General features: G+C 38.7%; 1 protein-coding gene across 1 annotated transcript; it reads left to right on the top strand.

Annotated features, from left to right (window-relative positions):
- Positions 1 to 827: 827 nt before the first annotated feature.
- LOC121389069 (adhesive plaque matrix protein-like) lies at positions 828 to 1,625 on the top strand. The gene is made up of 2 exons (XM_041520685.1): positions 828 to 1,214; positions 1,263 to 1,625. The coding sequence occupies exons 1-2, from the start codon at positions 828 to 830 to the stop codon at positions 1,623 to 1,625; spliced, it is 750 nt and encodes a 249-aa protein (XP_041376619.1).
- Positions 1,626 to 14,503: the final 12,878 nt, after the last annotated feature.

The raw sequence follows: 14,503 nt of genomic DNA, 5'->3' as shown, positions 1-14,503 counted from the left end.
ACAGAGCCATACCTAGAATAACTAGGAGGGTTTTCCAATACAAATAGACAGAGCCGTACCTACAACCTACTCTAGAATAACTAGACAGACAGACAAGGCCATACCTACACTAGAATGACGGGTATAACAAAGGTGGAATATAAACACACAAGGTTGTATATAGCCTAGAATAATAGGGGGTCAAATACAAATAGACGGATCCAGAACATCCAGGGGGTGGAGGACAATTGTATGTGCCTAAAGGCAACAAACGTTCCTAAAGGAATTTGTCGGTCTCTCTCTCTCTCTCTCTCTCTCTCTCTCTCTCTCTCTCTCTCTCTCTCTCTCTCTCTCTCTCTCTCTCTCTCTCTCTATGTGTGCGTGCGTGTGTTTGTGCGTGCGTAGGTGCGTGTGTGTATGTCAAAATAACTATTAGACATCAACATAGCCGCATATTAAAACACGATTTTGTTAAACAAATATTGCTATCCTCTTCTTACCGTGTACGACAGTTTCGCAGAACGGTCCTCCGTAACCTCTAGTACAGTTGCAGTAACTATCGTCATCTGGCACTCCACCGTTCATACATCGATTCTGAAGTATAGATTGATCAAAATAAATAATAATAACGCATGTGGCACATATATATTTGATACAAACTGAAAGAAACAGAAATAAAATCGACAAAACAAATCGTCTACAACACGTAAACTAATTTTTTTTTTTTTAATTTATATAAAATTATATAAAATGACATTCCTACCAACCAGAATGAGGGTATGTGATGCTTCAGATTAAAGCCACGTGAAACGTGATGCCTCACATTAAGCCTAGGCGGAACGTACGTGATGTCTCACGTTATGCCTAAGCGGAACGTGATGCCTCTTATTAAGACCAAGCGGAACGTGATGCCTCACATTAAGTCAAAGCGGAACGTGATGCCTCACATTAAGTCCAAGCGGAACGTGATGCCTCACATTAAGTCCAAGCGGAACGTGATGCCTCACATTAAGCCCAAGCGGAACGTGATGCCTCACATTAAGCCCAAGCGGAATGTGACGCCTCGTATTAAGACTAAGTGGAACGTGATGCCTCGCATTAAGCCCAAACGGAACGTGATGCCCCATATTAAGACCAAGCGGAACGTGATGCCCCACATTAAGACCAAGCGGAACGTGACGCCTCACATTAAGTCCAAGCGGAACCTTCTGCCTCACATTAAGCCAAAGTGGAACGTGACGCCTCACATTAAGCCCAAGTGAAACGTGGCGCCTCACATTAAGCCCAAGTGGAACGTGACGCCTCACATTAAGTCCAAGCGGAACCTGCTGCCTCACATTAAGCCCAAGCGGAAGGTGACGCCTCACATTAAGCCCAAGTGGAACGTGACGCCTCACATTAAGCCTAAGTGGAACGTGACGCCTCACATTAAGACCAAGCGGAACCTGCTGCCTCACATTAAGCCCAAGCGGAACGTGACGCCTCACATTAAGCCCAAGTGGAACGTGACGCCTCACATTAAGCCCACGTGGAACGTGACGCCTCACATTAAGACCAAGCGGAACGTGACGCCTCACATTAAGTCCAAGCGGAACCTGCTGCCTCACATTAAGCCCAAGTGGAAGGTGACGCCTCACATCATTTAAGACCAAAGTGAATATGGTGTCTCACATTACAACCCAGTGGAATGTAATGGCCAGCCTCACCCACTAAGACTAAGGGGAATGTAAAGCCTCACCCACTAAGACTAAGGGGAATGTGAAGCCTCACCCACTAAGACTAAGGGGAATGTGAAGCGTCTCCCACTAAGACTAAGGGGAATGTGAAGCCTCACCCACTAAGGCTAAGGGGAATGTGAAGCCTCACCCACTAAGACTAAGGGGAATGTGAAGCCTCACCCACTAAGACTAAGGGGAATGTGAAGCCTCACCCACTAAGACTAAGGGGAATGTGAAGCCTCACCCACTAAGACTAAGGGGAATGTGAAGCCTCACCCACTAAGACTAAGGGGAATGTGAAGCCTTTCCCACTAAGACTAAGGGGAATGTGAAGCCTTTCCCACTAAGACTAAGGGGAATGTGAAGCCTCACCCACTAAGACCATTTGACTCACAGACCACACGCGAAGTGGCCCGTTCGATTCTCGTTCAGCCCGAATGAAGATCATCATTATATGAGAGTGGGACGCATAAAGCAGTTTACCCATAACTTGGCTGTGTCATTTCTGTTGGATATGTCTGTCAGCATTGAGGAAAAAGAAATAAAGCAACTACATTATACAGAGATAGATATATAGCCTCCACCAAGAAATAAAGCAACTACATTATACAGAGATAGATATATAGCCTCCACCATGAAATAAAGCAACTACATTATACAGAGATAGATATATAGCCTCCACCAAGAAATAAAGCAACTACATTATACAGAGATAGATATATAGCCTCCACCAAGAAATAAAGCAACTACATTATACAGAGATAGATATATAGCCTCCACCATGAAATAAAGCAACTACATTATACAGAGATAGATATATAGCCTCCACCATGAAATAAAGCAACTACATTATACAGAGATAGATATATAGCCTCCACCAAGAAATAAAGCAACTATTAGAGATATATAGCCTCCACCAAGAAATAAAGCAACTACATTATACAGAGATAGATATATAGCCTCCACCAAGAAATAAAGCAACTACATTATACAGAGATAGATATATAGCCTCCACCATGAAATAAAGCAACTACATTATACAGAGATAGATATATAGCCTCCACCAAGAAATAAAGCAACTACATTATACAGAGATAGATATATAGCCTCCACCATGAAATAAAGCAACTACATTATACAGAGATAGATATATAGCCTCCACCAAGAAATAAAGCAACTACATTATACAGAGATAGATATATAGCCTCCACCATGAAATAAAGCAACTACATTATACAGAGATAGATATATAGCCTCCACCATGAAATAAAGCAACTACATTATACAGAGATAGATATATAGCCTCCACCATGAAATAAAGCAACTACATTATACAGAGATAGATATATAGCCTCCACCAAGAAATAAAGCAACTACATTATACAGAGATAGATATATAGCCTCCACCAAGAAATAAAGCAACTACATTATACAGAGATAGATATATAGCCTCCACCATGAAATAAAGCAACTACATTATACAGAGATAGATATATAGCCTCCACCATGAAATAAAGCAACTACATTATACAGAGATAGATATATAGCCTCCACCATGAAATAAAGCAACTACATTATACAGAGATAGATATATAGCCTCCACCAAGAAATAAAGCAACTACATTATACAGAGATAGATATATAGCCTCCACCAAGAAATAAAGCAACTACATTATACAGAGATAGATATATAGCCTCCACCATGAAATAAAGCAACTACATTATACAGAGATAGATATATAGCCTCCACCAAGAATACCAAGTATCCTGTAAAAGAAAGAAAGAAGTGGAAACATGTAGTATCACATTAATCAGTTAGAGCTACAGTTCAGAGCATAACTTCCCATCAGAGTAGTCCTCTGTCAGCGAACTTCTCAACACCACCACATTTATCAAAATTGGAAACAGTAATGAAACATACCCCCCAATTCTTCTGTTACTCCTCTAGATAGGTGTATCCACCATAAGAACTGTGAAATAGAGCTATAACAATAAAGTATACACAATAGAGCTCAAATTGGCCAATACATATACGTTTGTTTATTTTATGCTTCACTGTGACATAATTTTGCCACTGTCTATCATTTGAGGCACTAAGTGGACTCCAATTGCTCTGTAACCTCTCTAGATGGATTTATTGACTACAAAAACATTGAAAAAAGATGTATTATAAAAAAATTTAAATCCAACTTAAACTTGCGAACATACGCGTGTTTTAGTCTTTCGTCTTACGGCGCCATGTTGAAAAACTCAAAGATGCCAGCTGGGCATCATTCAGATTCTGATTCTACACTAATCCCTACCAAAATCAGCAATATCGTGCTTTATGGATATTTTTTGCAAGGTTAAGGAAAAAATGCTTACTTGGCTACTGGACTACTGAAAATATTTCCATTAATTTCGGGAATTTAACCAGTCACCGGCCTCGGTGGCGTCGTGGTTAGGTCATCGGTCTACAGGATGGTAGGTACTGGGTTCGGATCCCAGTCGAGGCATGGGATTTTTAATCCAGATACCGACTCCAAACCCTGAGTGAGTGCTCCGCAAGACTCAATGGGTAGGTGCAAACCACTTGCACCGACCAGTGATTTATAACTGGTTCAACAAAGGCCATGGTTTGTGCTATTCTGCCTGTGGGAAGCGCAAATAAAATATCCCTTGCTGCTAATCGGAAAGAGTAGCCCATGTAGTGGCGACATCGGGTTTCCTCTCAAAATCTGTGTGGTGCTTAACCATATGTCTGACGCCATATAACCGTAAATAAAATGTGTTGAATGCGTCGTTAAGTAAAACATTTCTTTCTTTCTTTCTTTACCCAGTCACGTAAGTATTTGGAACACGATATAAAATCTTAATGAATATGAATATTTTCTGCTTCACAAAATGAATGGATTTATATGTGAAATTACGAAGGTTTTGTGCAAATAGTAAAAAATAAATTACCGCATTGAAGAATTTGTGCCGAATTTACTTCTGCTTGAAGGCGTCGGCTCGACGTTGGCACAACGTTGCATAAACGTTAGCAAAATACTCAAGTTAGAAAAACAAATACCGGTCATTATATTTGGTATGATAAATAATGAAACTAGAAAACAATTATCAACATTAAATATTTATAGTATGGAAATTAAAAACCAAAGATTAGGCCATAATAAATATTTTACAAAGGAAATAGAAAAAAAAATATTTAAAAAAAAAGTAATTATAATAAATTTAATTAATAATTTTGTATTTAAGTAATAGAAAAAGAAATCTGAGCTTGTTTGGAAAACAAATAAAGCAATAAAAAAAAAATTAAAATCTTGTTATTAAGATTTCGCTATCTTATCATTCCAGAGAACATTTTGTTTTCAAAATCATGATTAGTGGTATTAATTGTCTATTGAAAAATGATTAGCAACTACTGTTTAATGTTATAAAATTGTGCAGCGATCTCTCATACACGTGTAGCAAATCACGACGTGATACTGAACAAAATGTTACCTGCATTCTCTCTCCCTCTTCTCTCTCACTGTTTTCCTTTCTTATTTTATTTTTCAAAAAACTAAACATCTCTTTATGAATGCTATGATTATTATGTTATATATTTGTTTAATTTAATATATTTGGCGTTAAAAACATATTGGAAGGCAGTGATTCAGGGCTCTCCAAGCCTGACATTGTCATTGATCTGGGGATAATAAAATTTATAATTACAAACTATATGATATTTATATTAACACTATTGGCATCTACAAAGTGATATTGAAAATTTCAGGCAGTCGGCTTGAAATTGTATTAGTATGGTGTGTGGACATAACGTAATATATAATTTGTTCACAAAAAAATTATCTTTCAAAACATTTATTCTAAATCCTGTGACATATTCTAACAAATAGTATAAATCTGTAATGTGTGATTTCAATATGTATGTTAAGAGCTGAACAATTAATATAACATCCACTTGCAACATATTTGATGATATTTAATGCTGCTGTTTTTATGTATTACATATAGGTTGCCTATTTGAATTCTTTGGACGCATAACAGCAAAGGATGTAATTGAGAGAATGATGGAGTGCATATTCACCCAGCCCTTCACCTGTCAGTACAACTGGGTTGGAAGGAGGGAGAAAAAAAACGGCATCAGGAAATTAATTCTCAGAAAGGTGATAAATAAAAGGTATTATTACCCCTAATATTATGGTTCAAAATATCTTGGTACGTATCAAAGTGTTACGTCCCACTAGGAGTGTTACGTCCCACTTGAAGTCACAACTGATCACAGTCTGCATTCTTATACAATGATTTCTCAATTTAAAACATAATTATTTGGGTAATAAATAGTATATTAGACTTGAAATATTTTTTATTTGTCACTCACTAAGACAAATACAAATCATTTCATTTGTGACATAAACTTGATAAGAAATGGACACTCGTTTAAGATCCTATAATAAACTGTACACAGACATGAAATATCTATTGTTTGTTAGAAATTTGTTAGTATATATTAAGTTTACAATGATCAATGTTGCTAATAATTTAAGTTAAAAACCATTAATTCAATAATGTTCAACTTCTAATTTCTTCAAGCTATAATTGGGTTAACTTGTGACATAATTATACATCTAATAAGTTGAAAATATGTATTTAATATTTGTCATTCGTTATTTTCTGAAGATGCTGCCAAAAACAGCAACATAAAGGGAAATGTTTTATTTAACCACGCACTCAACACATTTTATTTACGGTTATATGGCGTCGGACATATGGCTAAGGACCACACAGATATTGAGAGAGGAAACCCGCTGTCACCATTATACGGGCTACTCTTTTCGATTAGCAGCAAGGGATCTTTTATATGCATCATCCCACAGACAGGATAACATATACCACGGCCTCTGGTATACCAGTCGTGGTGCTCTGGCTGGAGCGAGAAATAGCCCAATGGGTCCACCGACGGGGATCGATCCCACACCGACTGCGCATCGAGCGAGCGTTGTACCACTGGACTACGTCCCGCACCTAGAACGATAGAAATACCTGGTGAAAAGGTCTCAGGTTTGCGCATTTTGCCCGAATATCTGTATACTTTTTGCATGAATTTGAGGTTTTGCTCCAGCACTAGGGGATCGATCCCAGACCGACCGTGCATCGAGCGAACGCTTTACCACTGGGCTATGTCCCGACCCGCAACATACAAGAGGCAGGAGTGGAACTGCATCTTGGAAATTGGTTAAGATATGCATCGGAACGAAGTGGGGGCCGCAAAAGGAAGTGAGTTTTTGACATCATATTTGACTATTTTCAGTTTATAATTTTATTAGGGCTATTCCTTTTAAAAGTTATGGGGTGGGGAGGGGAGGGCCTGGACATTTTTGGACCCCCTGCCTGCACATTTTCAGTATTTTTTAATAATGGTGAACATAGAAGAATCTGTATAAAGACATCCCTCTCCACATTTAGAAAAATCTTCAGGCTTACCCCCACCCATTTTAAAAAAAAAATAGCCCTTATATCTTTTTAAACATATTTAATGTGTAACACTGAATAAGATAAAACAAATCAAGAACTAAGACACGACAAGTAATGTCCATCAACATGGAACAAAATAAGAGAAAGTCTATAGTTGTATATCACATCTTTATGTGGCAAGACATGTAATAGTTAGGTTAGTTAGTTTTAGAATTATGAATAAGTAGTTTCATGGGGCGAGCTGTAGCCCATTCGTAAAGCGGTCGGTTTGGGATTGATCCCCGTCGGTGCGCCCATTGGGCTATTTCTCATTCCAGCCAGTGCATCACGACTGGTATATCAAAGGCAGTGGTATGTGCTATCCTGCCTGTGGGATAGTGCATATAAAAGATCCCTTGCTACTAATGTATAAATATAGTGGGTTTCCTCTCTAAGACTATATGTAAAAATGGCCAAATGTTTGACATTCAATAGCCAATGATTAATAAATCAATGTGCTCTAGTGGTGTCGTTAAACAAAACAAACTTTAAGTATTTTAAGGGAAATGTTATGCTATTTTTTTGTAGTATCAATTGTCTGAACAAGGTCACATTTGCGTATACACGAACAAACTTTTTATTCAGTGGTATATACTTTAATTTTAAATATTTTCAGGTGTATATTTAGGATTAAACTGTTGAAATCCGTTTTTTATGACATCTTTATCTTCTGCATTTGTCATTGCAGCACTTGAGGAGGAGAGGCAACGTGCGAAGTCAGCAGCAATGGAGATGTAGTCGGAATCCGAAAAAGATTATGAACAAGATTGACATGTAGTTCGATAATAAATGTTACAATTGTGCTTTTGTTATGAAAATGTAGGCACGACGTTGGTACACCGTTGGTGCAACTTGGAATTACCAACATTGAGCCAACGTTGGTCCAACGGACAAAATGACCATGTGCCAACGTCGGCAGTCTACGTTGGACCAACGGTACGGTTGACGTCGGGCCAACCATGGTGTGCTATCTGGGGTTTCTCTCTCTCTCTCTCTCTCTCTCTCTCTCTCTCTCTCTCTCTCTCTCTCTCTCTCTCTCTCTCTCTCTCTCTCTCTCATAAAACAACATATCAGCAGTGCAGGGCTTGAGGACACTCGAGCTACCCTTCACTGGACAGCATGTCAACCCCTAGATCGGATGAGATTCACCTTTATATCGCATACATGGGTTATATACTAGTACTTACTACGCTGAACACGTCACATCCAAAGCCGTCGGATTCAGGAGGATCGCTGACATCGAAAATTCCAAACAGGTGACAGACGCCTGGACAGACCAATATCCCGATACACCTTTCGTCATCATAGCAGAGTGTAGCACACTTCATCTTGCTGTTGGCGCTCTTGTACGACTTGTATAACTTCTGATTAAGACCTTCTGTCGTTTTCGTCTGCTTCTTCAAGTCCAGTTGGCCACACTGGTACCACGCAGAAACCAATGTCAAACATGTGACTGCTAGTAAGATGTGGGTAACCCAGAATACAGTCATTCTGAAGTAAATAAAATTAATCTTATCTTTCTTATAACAGGGATATTTGTGTTGTTTCAAAACATTGCTTGAATGCACGTCGTGGTAGTTACCGTGTTATGTGTGTAGCAAAGGAGAGTTTTCAAACAGTCAACATTAATATTGTGCTCAGTTTGTGTTCAATGACAGCAACTGTCGCTAATGTTAGCAGACGATTTGATTGGTTCCCGAAGAATGGTCGTTCCGTTTACGTGAGGTGCTAAAGTACGGAAGAGCATTAGGGCCAAGCGGGAAAACAAATTGGGGGGTATTTTTCGAGTTTTTAACTTGAAATTTCGAGATACTAGCTTGAAATATCGAAATAATATCACGAAATTTCATAGTTCTTAATTTGACATTTCGAGATAGTTACTTGACATTTCGAGATAATTTCTAATCATTTCTTTGACTGCGCACAACATACAACTAGTGCAACATTGGTGGGGAAAACGGGTTGTTCAACTCGTGACGAATTGTTTCACCTATTTACATTTAGGGTGAGGTGTTCTTTTGGCATGTCTACAAATTCCACTGTAATAATCTTGGTTGAGTCAATTTTTATCCCCTAGACGTTTTGTCCCGTGGTCATTTTGTACACAATTTATGATGAACTATCTCTGCAGCCGATCGGTGTTGACCGTTAATAATTTATTAATTGTTTTTGTTTTCCCTCTTCCATAACCAATGTTTACATCAAACCAGCGTTCAAAGAAAGAAAGAAATGTTTTATTTAACGACGCACTCAACACATTTTATTTACGGTTATATGGCGTCAGATATATGGTTAAGGACCACACAGATTTTGAGAGGAAACCCGCTGTCGCCACTACATGGGCTACTCTTTCCGATTAGCAGCAAGGGATATTTTATTTGCGCTTCCCACAGGCAGGATAGCACAAACCATGGCCTTTGTTGAACCAGTTATGGATCACTGGTCGGTGCAAGTGGTTTACACCTACCCATTGAGCCTTGCGGAGCACTCACTCAGGGTTTGGAGTCGGTATCTGGATTAAAAAATCCCATGCCTCGACTGGGATCCGAACCCAGTACCTACCAGCCTGTAGACCGATGGCCTTACCACTACGCTACTGAGGCCGGTCAAACCAGCGTTCAGGTTAGCTAAAAACACATCACTATACTTTGATTTGATTTTTGTATTATTATTGGTTACACCATCCTTAATATTTGAAATCACATAGGTTGTTGTGAGACGATATGTTACATCTAATTGACATGTTATTACTTAGATAACGAGTGTGACTCGGTGTGGTCTAACCACACAGTGTAATATACAAATCAAAACTATTATATTTTGGAGATTTTTATTGAAATTTTCAAATACTATATATACCATAGCCTGATAATGTTGCTTTTTGTTTGTTGTTTATCTTCGAAGTGTTTTTATGAGTGTGTATACATCCTCTATTACTGTGTCCCTATTCGTTTTACCAGCCTCCGTGGCGTCGTGGTTAGGCATCGGTCAACAGGCTGGTAGGTACTGGGTTCGGATCCCAGTCGAGGCATGGGATTTTTAATCCAGATACCAGCTCCAAACCCTGAGTGGGTGCTCCGCAAGGCTCAGTGGGTAGGTGTAAACCACTTGCACCGACCAGTGATCCATAACTGGTTCAACAAAGGCCATGGTTTGTGCTATCCTGCCTGTGGGAAGCGCAAATAAAAGATCCCTTGCTGCTAATCGGAAAGAGTAGCCCATGTAGTGGCGACAGCGGGTTTCCTCTCAAAATCTGTGTGGTCCTTAACCATATGTCTGACACCATATAACCGTAAATAAAATGTGTTGAGTGCGTCGTTAAATAAAACATTTCTTTCTTTCTTTTTATTCGTTTTGTATTGCCACGCAGTATAGTTTAGACTAGGTACTGCTCTGCATTATTTATGTCTATGTTCCCTTCCTCCAAGGTCTATATTCTGTCAAATCTCTCTCTCTCTCTCTCTCTCTCTCTCTCTCTCTCTCTCTCTCTCTCTCTCTCTCTCTCTCTCTCTCTCTCTCTCTCTCTCTCTCTCTTTATCTATCTATCTATCTCTCTTTACTCTCTTTGTCTATCTCTCTTTCTAGCTCCTTCGCTCTATTTGTCTTTCTAGTTTTATTCATTTCTCTTTCTTCCTGTCGCCTTCTCTTTCTCTTGCCTTTTTACATTAATCATAGCTACTTTACACTGCTCTTTGAAATGTTTAATTGAGCGTTTCATTGTAAGTAATGAACAAAACGCTAATATATATGTGTGGTCCCATGTGAAAACATAGCGTAGCAAGAGCCTATTGTTTGGGGATTGGCTCCAGGAACGCCATCTGTTTCATTTGGATGAAACACATTTCGTGAATCATATACTTGTTTAAATAATTAACACACTCTGTTTCACTTGGATGAAATATATTTCGTGAACCATGCATATGTTTAAATAATTAATTAACACAAATGTGTTTTACTTGGATAAAAGACATTTCACCCAGAAAGCTTAATATTGTTTATTGTCCATTAGCGTCAAGAGGGAACCGAGTGCGTACTAAATCGATAATTAATTATTTTTAAAGTCATATGAAAACATAGCAATAAGTTTTAAGTTTTGCATATGGGGAACGAATGTTTGGTTTCAAGTACTGCAGGGCTTCTAAATTATGGTAGCCCCACTCCCATGGCTAGTGATATTCAATGTTGGGCTAGTAAATAACTACTATAGTTAGCCCGACGGCTAGTGGGAAAACCCCATGTCAAATGCTGCAGTTATATATTTTGTAAATATTAATATCCTGCCCTCTCTTTCCACCCCGATCTAAGGATTTTTAAACTCAATCTCCCTCTTTAAGTGACATATCTGATTATTACTATTAGTAAAATTGTATTAACTTAAAGTAGGGCTAGTGAATTTTTAATCATGGCTAGTAGATTTTTAAAATCACTGATCCCATGGCTAGTACATTTTTAAATCACTGATCCCATGGCTAGTACATTTTTAAATCACTGATCCCATGGCTAGTACATTTTTAAATCACTGATCCCATGGCTAGTACATTTTTAAATCACTGATCCCATGGCTAGTACATTTTTTAAATCACTGATCCCATGGCTAGTGGATTTTTAAAATCACTGAACCCATGGCTAGTGGATTTTTAAAATCACTGATCCCATGGCTAGTACATTTTTAAAATCACTGATCCCATGGCTAGTGGATTTTATAAAATTCTAGAAGCCCTGTATACTGAGATGATTTCATCAGACAATTTCATCAATTTTGGACACACCTCGAAAATTTCGTTGAACGTTACATAAACGGCAACGTTTTACAGTGTTACAGTGCCTCCACCCCTCCCCTTCCCCCTCCCCCTCCTCCTTCCTCCTCCAATTGAGCACGAAAATGTACGATTTTTTTTCTTCTTATCTCTGTATTCATAAGGTTTAATTCAGGTGTGAAGACAAAATGCCAGACCAGCCAAGGCATGCAGCTTCGTCAATCGGGACGTAGCCCAGTGGTAAGGCGCTCGTTCGATGCGCGGTCAGTGTGGGATCGATCCCCGTCGGTTGGCCCATTGGGCTATTTCTCGTTCCAGCCAGTGCACCACAAATGGTATATCATAGGCCGTGGTATGTGCTATCCTGTCTGTGGGATGATGCATATAAAACAAATCCCTTGCTGCTAATCAAAAAGAGTAGCCCATGAAGTGTCGACAGCGGGTGTCCTCTGTCAATATCTATGTGGTCCTTAACCATATGCCTGACGCAATATAACCGTAAATAAAATGTGTTGAGTGCGTCGTTAAATAAAACATTCCTTTCTTTCTTTCGTCAACATTACCACTGAATCAATCGATAATGCAATATGCAGACACTATAGGTAGAACTGCCTTAATACCTGTATCAAAAGGGAAGATTTAACCTATGCAATTTGATGGTAATTTGTAAAGACACTTTTTTATTTTTATCTAAACTGAAAACTTTTTTTCTAAATATTATTTTATTTGGTATGAGTTTAAAACTTAATATTTTTATTTTTATTTTATTTATTGTACAGTTACATACCAATTAATCGGTTCCGTTTTGACGCAATCGAACTATAGAATATAAGTGTTTATTTTGTTTAACGCCACCACTAGAGCACATTGGTTTATTAATCATCCGCTATTGGATGTCAAACATTTGGTAATTGTGACATAGTCTTAGAAAGGTAACCCAGTACATGTGTCCATTAGTAGCAACAGATATTTTATATGCACCATCCCACAGACAGGATAGTACATACCACGGCCTTTGACATACAAGTCGTGGTGCACTGACTGTAACGAGAAATATAGAATATAAAACACGGGCGTAGGAAGGTGGCAAGGGGGGGGGGGGGGGGGCACACACATACATGTATGTATGTGTGTATATATATATATATATATATATATATATATATATATATATATATATATATATATACATACATACACACACACACACACACACACACACACACACACACACACACACACACACACACACACACAGTTGAATCCCGTTGTCTCGAACCCCGTCGGTGCTCGAGAACGTGTTCGATTGACCCATCGGGTAGTTCGACCGAACCATTCGGTCACCACAACATCGGACATTTCAGTTAGAAAGTTGAATTAGATACAAATTATGTAATACATGTAAGTGCTCAGAAAGAAAATAAACAAATGACAAATTCGTAATCTGTATTTACATGAATTTATTACTAAACAATATATGAATATTTCAACAACAAAACCTCCAACAATGTCCACTTTCTAGAAATGTAGTCGTGTTCACAGTAACGCATTGTGCTGAGGCCCACATGTATAAATATATAGAAACCATCGCTGGTGCTACAATATGGTGGGCACGTGTCCCCCTCCGCCCACCCCTCCGCCCACCCCACCCCCGGTTCCCTACGCCGGTGTAAGTGTAGAGCTGGATGGTTCTTCTGTTGTCTTCATCTCTGTATTGAAAGGGGCGGGATGTAGCCCGGTGGTACAACGCTCGCTTGATGCGCGGTCGGTCTAGGATCGACCCCTGTCGGTGGGACCAATGGTCTATTTCTCGTTCCAGCCAGGTCATCGCGACTGGTATATCAAAGGCCGTGGTATATGCTATCCTGTCTATGGGTTGGTGCATATAACAGATCCCTTGCTACTAATGGAAAAATGTAGCGGGTTTCCTCTCTGTGACTGCGTCAAAATGACCATATGTTTGACATTCAATAGCCGGTGATTAATGAATCAATGTGCTCTAGTCGTGTCGTTAAACAAAACAAAGATTCTGTATGAAGTAACGGTGTTTGAAGTTTTGGCGTGTTTAATTGGTACTGGATGGAACATGCATGATGCATCACGTCCGACGCGCTCTTTGTGTTCCATCCAAAACACCCTGAAACTCCAAGCTGCAAGGGCCCCGTTTTACAAAGCGAACTTAGCGCTAAGATCACCTTAAAGGGATATTCCTGAGTTCGCTGCAATTTTAAAGATGTTATCGACTAACAGAGACTTTTTGACGACTGTAATTACGTATGAAATATATTTTTCTGAATAAAATATTAGTGACTGTATAATTAAATGTGTTTCTGATCTTTCTAATATTTGTACTAGGTTAATTTTATTTTATTTCCTAAAAAAGATTTTTTTTCGTACGTACGAAATTATTTGAAGACAAAATCCAGTTTGGGATTCTTACAAATAGTAATACGACCAGAAACAAATTGAATATACAGACACTGATATTCTAAACAAGAAAATATATTTAATATGTAAGTTTAATCGTAGAAATATTTTATTAGTCGGAAACAT

The sequence above is a fragment of the Gigantopelta aegis genome, chromosome 14 (assembly GCF_016097555.1).
Source record: "Gigantopelta aegis isolate Gae_Host chromosome 14, Gae_host_genome, whole genome shotgun sequence".
Lineage (NCBI taxonomy): Eukaryota > Metazoa > Mollusca > Gastropoda > Neomphalida > Peltospiridae > Gigantopelta > Gigantopelta aegis.
The sequence above is the reverse complement of the archived record's forward strand: the minus strand, read 5'-3'. Positions and strand labels throughout refer to the sequence as shown.

Excerpts from the sequence above, each read along its gene's own strand:
- LOC121389069 (XM_041520685.1), top strand. The coding sequence starts at position 828 with ATGTCTCACGTTATGCCTAAGCGGAACGTGATGCCTCTTATTAAGACC. Across the intron at positions 1,215-1,262 it reads ACATTAAGCCAAAGTGGAAC|CCCAAGTGGAACGTGACGCC; the intron begins GTGACGCCTCAC and ends CCTCACATTAAG.